The sequence below is a fragment of the Clarias gariepinus genome, chromosome 7 (assembly GCF_024256425.1).
Source record: "Clarias gariepinus isolate MV-2021 ecotype Netherlands chromosome 7, CGAR_prim_01v2, whole genome shotgun sequence".
NCBI classification, from domain to species: Eukaryota; Metazoa; Chordata; class Actinopteri; order Siluriformes; family Clariidae; genus Clarias; species Clarias gariepinus.
In genome coordinates this window covers 40,063,895-40,072,500 of record NC_071106.1, presented here as the reverse complement: position 1 = coordinate 40,072,500, position 8,606 = coordinate 40,063,895, and the positions used below count along the sequence as shown (strand labels likewise).

General features: G+C 39.8%; 2 protein-coding genes across 2 annotated transcripts in view; one reads left to right on the top strand and one right to left on the bottom strand.

Moving 5' to 3' along the window:
- caps2 (calcyphosine 2) overlaps positions 1-8,606 on the top strand; it is an 85,334-nt gene that overhangs the window by 59,396 nt on the left and 17,332 nt on the right. The gene's annotated exons all lie outside the window — the stretch shown is intronic.
- The window catches only part of vwf (von Willebrand factor), a 43,861-nt gene continuing 39,533 nt past the window's right edge, over positions 4,279-8,606 (bottom strand). Inside the window, exons 47-52 of the mRNA XM_053500556.1 lie at positions 8,356-8,463; positions 6,939-7,037; positions 6,533-6,661; positions 5,164-5,203; positions 4,793-4,890; positions 4,279-4,658 (exon numbers count right to left, since the gene is read on the bottom strand). Coding sequence (XP_053356531.1) covers positions 4,467-4,658; positions 4,793-4,890; positions 5,164-5,203; positions 6,533-6,661; positions 6,939-7,037; positions 8,356-8,463 — 666 coding nt within the window. The 3' untranslated portion in view covers positions 4,279-4,466. The remainder of the gene's footprint in view (positions 4,659-4,792; positions 4,891-5,163; positions 5,204-6,532; positions 6,662-6,938; positions 7,038-8,355; positions 8,464-8,606) is intronic.

Below are 8,606 nucleotides of genomic sequence, written 5' to 3'. Positions count from 1 at the left end.
TTATTGTTGGCTTTAGTTTGTTCATTTGGGGTTCGAGCCCCACCGTCAGTGAGTTGTCACACTCCAGACTACCCAGCCACTGTGGGCAGTGCCATCCCAAGCCCACTTACAAATATGGTAGTGTTGCGTCAGGACGGCCATCTGGTGTAAAATCTGTGCCAAGTTGCGTGTGGATCAGAAGGTCCGCTGTGGTCGATTCCTCAACAGGAGCAGCCGAAAGAAAGTTTGTTGTTGTTGTCGTCGTCACAAAATTAATTAACAGTTCACAATGTGGGCTCACACATCCAAGCTTGGGCTTTAAATCTCTCCTCCACTCAGTGTGTGTGTATGTATGTGTGTGTGTGTGTGTGTGTGTGTGTGTGTGTGTGTGTGTGTGTGTAGGTTACAAGATGGTTGGAGTCTGCAGCAGCATATCTTTACCCTCTACAGCAATGACCACAGGCACAACATCATAGTTTACTGCAGCCAGACGTCATTGACAATACAGGCTTGGATGGATGATTGGATGGATGGACGGAGATCTTATTCTGATTGTTCAGTCTGAACTTTAATAGAACTCCCACTACAATATCTTTAGACATTTTCAAAGTTCATGTCCTTGCTGTGTGACTTACAGCAGGTCAGATTAAGGGTGGAGCTGAAGCTTGGAAGCAGCAGGTCACTATGATGAGATTTTACCAAGGAGCTTTCACCTCACCTGACAATTTTGCTTTTACTTGAGCAACTGCTCATTTGGGCCACGATTGGAATTCAAACTCATACCCTTTTGATTATATTTAGAACTAAAAACATCTCAGACATCTCATCTGACCTTTTATATTTGTTTACTAGCATAAGTGCTCATCATTGATGGTTAATGAGTTTGTAGAAAGAGTTAAAAGTTTAAATTTAATAATAATCTGATCTTTAATGTAATCAGTGATATTATTATTATTATTATGATTATTATTATTATTATTTGAGGCTGAAGCCCACGTACATGTCTGTGTGTCTCTCTGTACAGCAGAACTCTCTGTCTAACTTATTAATACAAAGAAATCCCATTCTGTAAGGTTGAGTATCTTACGCCTTGTTTACACTAAGTTGTCCTTCTTTGGTGGTCAGACAAATACACTCCCTGTTCGGTAATCGGAGAGTGAATCACAGATGAGAAATGGAAAAAGTAGATCAAAGGATAAAGATGAAGTTTTGTCTTAAAACCACTCCAGCGTGTTAAAATTCACTTATATAATAAGTGTAGTAGGAAATGCAACCACGGGGGGGCGCAATCCAGTGTCTTCTTGTGCCAGTCCCAAGTCTGGATAAATGCAGAGGGTTGTGTCAGGAAGGGCATCCGACGTAAAACATTTGCCAAATCAATGATGCGAATCAATAAGTGTAGTAGGAATTAAGGGAACGGCCCTCTTGTGGCTCAGATCCTATTTGACTGATCGTTATCAGTTTGTAGATTTAGATGGTGACCATTCCTTATGTTCTCAAGTTGAGTTTGGTGTTCCACAGGGTTCTGTTTTAGGCCCACTGCTTTTTTCCCTTTACATGCTTCCTCTAGGCAACATAATTCGTAAACATGGTATTAGTTTTCATTGTTATGCTGATGACACACAAGTATACGTTTCAGAAAAACCAGCTTACTAAAGTTGAGCAATGTGTGCAGGACATAAGAGATTGGATGCTAATTAATTTCCTTCTGCTTAATCCTGATAAGACAGAAGTTCTAGTCATAGGACCACAAGCAGCTAGAAGTAAGCTTTCTGATCACAATGTGATTTTAAATGGCCTTTCTGTTCCATCAAGTGCAACAGTAAAAGACCTCGGTGTGATTATAGATTCAAGCCTTTCATTTGAAGCACATGTAGATAATATTACCAGGATAGCATTCTTTCACCTCAGAAATATTGCCAAGATAAGAAATATATTGTCACTAAACGATGCAGAAAAACTAGTTCATGCTTTTATCACGTCTAGGTTGGATTATTGTAACGCCTTACTGTCTGGTTGTTCAACTAGGTGCTTAAACAAGCTTCAATTAGTCCAGAATGCAGCAGCGAGAGTCCTCACTCGAGTCAGAAGATACGAGCACATAACCCCTATCTTATCTTCACTCCATTGGCTTCCTGTGAAATTTCGCATCGATTTTAAAATACTACTCTTGACGTATAAAGCGTTAAATGGTCTCGCGCCGCAGTATCCGAGTGAACTGCTAGTGTCTTACGATCCGCCACGCCTACTTCGATCAAAAGATGCAGGCTGCTTGTCAGTACCGCGTATTATTAAAACTACAGCAGGGGGCGGAGCTTTTTCTTACAAAGCCCCAAAGTTATGGAATAGTCTTCCAAATAGTGTTCCGGACTCAGACACAGTCTCAGTGTTTAAGTCCAGGCTAAAAACCTATTTATTTAGCCAAGCATTTTTATAAATAGATTATCCTTAGGTAAGGGAGCAGATCTGGGGGACTCATGGACGTAGAGTATTATGGTGAACTGGTATGTTTGGATGCTGTCTTCCTCACTCTCATTGATCACTCAGGTTTGTTAACGGTGAGGTGATTGTTTGCCTTTACATCTCAGTTCCCCCTCATGTCTGTGTTTTTCATTCTGGCTCTCCCTTTTTAGTTATGCTGTCATAGTTAGTCCTGCCGGAGTCTCTGCTTGCACTCTGCACTAAATATACATTCACATTATACATTGTTCGACTGTGACCATACCTAACTGTTATTTCTCCATCTCTTTGCTCTCTCCTTTTCTGCTCTCTCCTCTCTCTCTCCCTCTCTCCTTTTTCCTCTACCTATCTCTCTGTCGAGCTATACATGTCGCTCCTGAGCTGCCAGTGATCCAGACCCCCTCTGCCCGCTGGACCTCTCTAACTCATCCTGGAGTCCTGCTTCTGGTTGGAGATCTTATCACATGGATGCCCCCATGTGGTCTGCCTGGAATGCGTGTGGTGACTGGGGTTGGTTCCACTTTTCCATGAAGGTGGTCCTGTCCTCGACTGATGCAGAATGCTGTTCTCTGAGGACCTGTGACTTCAGTCGCTCAATAGTTCAGGACTGAAATTTTTCACAGTCTACCTGAGCCTCCAGGAACAAACTGGATTTTAATCTTACACATATCCTCTTATATTGAACTTCCAGTCTCGCATATTATTATGCACATCAATCCCTGCTATCTGTTTTCACCCAGATGGGGATGGGTTCCCTGTTGGGTCTGGTTCCTCTCAAGATTTCTTCCTATTACCATCTCAGGGAGTTTTTCCTTGCCACTGTCGCCGTCGTCCTAGGCTTGCTCATCAGGGACAATCAGGGACAATCATATCATTTTGATTCATATACATTCACATTTCATACAAACTTGGTTCTTTTGAATGTGTAAAGCTGCTTTGTGATGATGTAAATCGTTAAAAGCGCTATACAAATAAAATTGAATTAAATTGAATTATACCACTTCAGCGCTGTTATTTCAGCCAAAGTGAAAATATGAACTAATCCCAGTAAAAATATTCACTTTATCTTTTCTAATTAATATCTATTGGTGCAGGTGTTTGTTTACATTGAGACAGTAGCGCATTAGTAGATTATTTTACAGTAGATTATTAAATCCCACACATAACTGTTCATAACATCACTTTTACTCCACATTTAGATTCACTGATGGTGCAGATTAAACTTCAGACAGAGATCTAAGGACTGCAGGAGATTCAGTAACAGTCTAGACAGACAGTTTTGCTTGAAGTCACAACCTTTCTTTTCATTTAAAACTCTGTACTTCTGTAATCTCTGACTTCTGTAGTATGGCTGTATAAAACTGATTGGGGGCGGAGCTACTATGAGCTCCTTTTGTGATGTCACTAAATAAAATTGAATGGTTTTGAACAAAATAAAATTTTTCTGCAATTGTTTAAATCATGAGAGCATGACACATGGAACATTCCAGTCATAGACCAGCAGGTTAACGTGACCTAATGGTAGGGATGGAGAGCTTTTGGTTGCCATGGTAACACTGTATTCTCTTTAATATGTCACTGAGAAAACTAATATATTTAAATCAAGGCGAATGTGAGGGAATTTAATAGCAGCGCTTAGCTAACATTAGTGATATTACGCTTTTAAAGGCAGCAGGAGGACGAGGGTGTATTTGCATCCTTCATTTGCATATTCATGAATATTGATGGCTTGTGAAATTTTAGCCAGGAGAAAGGTTAGATATTTTTTAATGGTTAGAAACGACAGATTATAAAAATGATCCAAGTGATTACACACACACAGAGACACACACACCAGAATTTAGATAGAAATTAAGTTTATTGATTAAGTGTTGATTCATGAGTGTACAAATTATTGCTTTTTAAGTGTGTGTTGAATAATGAGATAAGGAGACGTGGTTACAGTGAAGGTGTTGTACATATGAGTGGTTGCAGGGTGTTTATACGTCTGTCTGTCTGTGTGTGTGTGTGTGAGAGAGAGAGAGATCTCAGTCTGCAGGACAGATGTGGCTCTCACATTCACACCCGGTGACGGTGAGGACTTGGTGAGGTGTGTGTGTGCCGTTGGGACAGCGCAGGGACACACTGAGCGGTAAGGTTCCTGTGGCACTACAGCACACACACTGGTTCTCCACACGCTTCTTCTCTGCAGAATACACAGCCTTGCTGCTGCACCGGCCCTGGATATGTGTGTGTGTGTGTGTGTGTGTGTGTGTGTTTCAAGAAAATAGGCATAAGTAGATATTAGAGTTCATTTCTATGAAACCTCAGATTTTTGACTTATGACCTGATTCAAAAGTTTTTATTTTCTCACCTCGCAGTAACTCAGCTCGAGCTTCTCCTCCGACTGACAATCATCGATCCTGACAAAATCCAACACACCCACTCTCCTCCTGCACTCAGGCTCAGTACCTACACACACACAGTAAAATTGGCTTAAAACTTAATTAATTAAAGCTGAACGGAAGTCTTTAGTCCAATAAGTGTTTGTTTTTGCTGTATTTAATTGAGGTGTTTTAATAAAGTAATAAAACGAATCATTTTAATGCTTTAAACCTTTACAAGAGATTAGACATGAGTATCATTTGAGTCCCAGATTTTCCTCATCAGTCTGACTGACAGGACAGTGAAGACGACGTTGTGTGTCGTGTGTATGTGGTGTTTTGTGTCTGATCCCAAACTCACACATCTGGCAGCAGCTCTGTCCGATCCGGCTGATCTGACCCTGCGCAGAACACACAGTTAAAACTCAGTTCATTCACGTCATTGAGTTATAAAATAAACAGTCTACAGCGCTGAAGACAAGCAAAGCCCCGCCCCTTCAGAGTTCCCTCCAAAGACACGCCGACAAGATATAGAGACAGCTGGACAAACCCTCCATGACGCCACCTACAGGTTTACCGGAGAGTGGCTGTGAAGCTCAGCCGTAGGGGCTTTGATCATCATCCACTCTGTGTAAACTCCAACATGTCTGTTAAGCTACAACGATCCCAGTTAGCAGGTTAGCTAAAGAAACACCTGCACTGAAGGTGTCTCTCAAATCTGCCACGCCCCTAATCATGCATAAGTTTATGGTTTATTATAATTGTAACTGATGACTTGCACAGAAATGACCTACAGTATGACTTATGACCTACAGTTTGACTTATGACCTACAGTATGACTTATGACCTACAGTATGACTTGTGACCTACAGTTTGACTTGTGACCTACGGTTTGACTTGTGACCTACGGTATGACTTGTGACCTACAGTTTGACTTGTGACCTACAGTTTGACTTGTGACCTACAGTATGACTTGTGACCTACAGTTTGACTTGTGACCTACAGTATGACTTGTGACCTACAGTTTGACTTATGACCTACAGTTTGACTTATGACCTACAGTTTGACTTGTGACCTACAGTTTGACTTATGACCTACAGTATGACTTATGACCTACAGTTTGACTTGTGACCTACAGTTTGACTTATGACCTACAGTTTGACTTGTGACCTACAGTATGACCAGAAGCATTAATACTAAAATTAGCTTCTGATGTTTATATTAGACAGTAATAAATCATTTTAGAGAAATTAAATATGGAGCGGCGGCCCGAGGCGAGTCCTATTTTGCGTATTTGTGGAATTTAAAATTAAAATTTTTACAAATGTTTTAGATGAAGAAACGCACAATTATGGTGTAAATATAGATTTGTTTGGAAGAAGAAGTTTAATAAACTCGATATTAATAATCTTAGAGGACGTAAGAAACATGTATAAAGTCATGGAGTAATAAAGTGACGTGCGCTCGTTGTACTGCAGCGGTGATGTGGTGAGTTTAAACTGTACAGTATTAAAGTCTACACTGCAGCCGGTTCCTTCTCCTAACACACACACACACACACACACACACACACACGACTCTTCATGATGCATTTCATACAAATTAAAATAAATAAAATTATTGTTATTTAGACTTTTAAAATCAATATTTAAAAAATTATTAAATATTTAAAAAACATTGATCTGTGTGTGTGTGTGTGTGTGTGTGTGTGTGTGTGTGTGTGTGTGTACCCCGTGCTCCAGACAGCTGGCTCGGTCCAGTGGAGGACACGTGGTCACTACAGTCTCCAGCACCAGCTCTCCCTTCTCATTCACACTGCATGTGTGTTTGATGCAGCCATCTTCACGAGTAGTGTTCACCTAAACACACACACACACACACAAGACATTTTTAGACATGGAGTTTGCATGTGTGTGAGACAGCGAGAGAGAGAGAGAGAGACAGAAAGAAAGAAAGAAAGAAAGAAAGAAAGAAAGAGAGAGAGACAAAGAGAGACAGAGACAGAGTGAGACAGAAAGAAAGAGACAGAGATACAGAGAGAGAGACAGCGAGAGAGAGACAGAAAGAGAGAGACAGAGAGAAAGAGACAGAGAGAAAGAGACAGAGAGAGACAGAGACAGAGAGAGAGACAGGTACCCCAATGCTGATTAACTGTCCATCAGGTCGCTGCATGTTGCAGGATGAAGCTACACAACGGCCGCAGCAGGCACCAGGTATGGGCTCGAGAATATATCCCTAACACACACACACACACACAAACACACACAGAGGATAAAGGTTAAAACGGATGCTGATGATGATGATGATAGTGATGATGATGATGATGATGATAGTGATGATGATGATGATGATAGTGATGATGATGATGATGATGATAGTGATGATGATAAGATGATGATGATAGTGATAATGATGATGATGATAGTGATGATAGTGATGATGATGATGATAGTATGATGATGATGATGATAGTGATAATGATGATGATGATAGTTGTGATAGTGATGATGATGATGATAGTGATGATGATGATAGATGATGATGATGATGATGATAGTGATGATGATAGTGATGATGATGATAGTGATGATGATAGTGATGATGATGATGATGATGATGGTGATGATGATAATGATAGGATGATGATGATGATAGTGATGATGATAATGATGATGATGATAGTGATGATGATGATGATGATAGTGATGATAGTGATGATGATGATGATAGTGATGATGATGATGATGATGATGATAGTGATAATGATGATGATGATAGTGATGATAGTGATGATGATAATGATAGTGATGATGATGATAGTGATGATAGCGATGATGATAATGATAGTGATGATGATGATGATGATGATGATAGTGATGATGATAGTGATGATGATGATGATGATGATGGTGATGATGATAATGATAGTGATGATGATGATGATAGTGATGATGATGATGATGATGATGATGATGATGATGATGATAGTGATGATGATGATGATGATAGTGATGATGATGATGATGATAGTGATGATGATGATGATAGTGATGATGATGATGATGATAGTGATGATGATGATGATGATGCTAGTGATGATGATGATGATGATAGTGATGATGATGATGATGATGATGATAGTGATGATGATGATGATGATGATGATGATAGTGATGATGATGATGATGATAGTGATGATAGTGATGATGATGATGATAGTGATGATGATGATAGTGATGATGATGATGATAGTGATGATGATGATGATGATGATAGTGATGATGATGATAGTGATGATGATGATGATGATAGTGATGATGATGATGATGATAGTGATGATGATGATGATGATGATGATGATAGTGATGATGATGATGATGATGATGATAGTGATGATGATGATGATAGTGATGATGATGATGATGATGATAGTGATGATGATGATGATAGTGATGATGATGATGACAGTGATGATGATGATGATGATGATGATGATGATAGTAATGATGATGATGATGATGATGATGATGATGATGATGATGAAGGACGTTACCTCTGAACATGGTGAGCAGCTCATCTTCCTGCAGGCCAGGTGATATTTTCCTCCCTCAATCACACACTTACAGTTTGTACACACATCCACCATCATTCTCTCACCAACCTACCCACACACACACACACACACACACACACACACTTTGTAGCATGAATAATATTTACATTTTACATATTTATTATTTTTTCTTTCTTTGTTCCTAACATGAAATAAAAATGCTGGAGTTGTCGTCATGGTAACAGAATGAT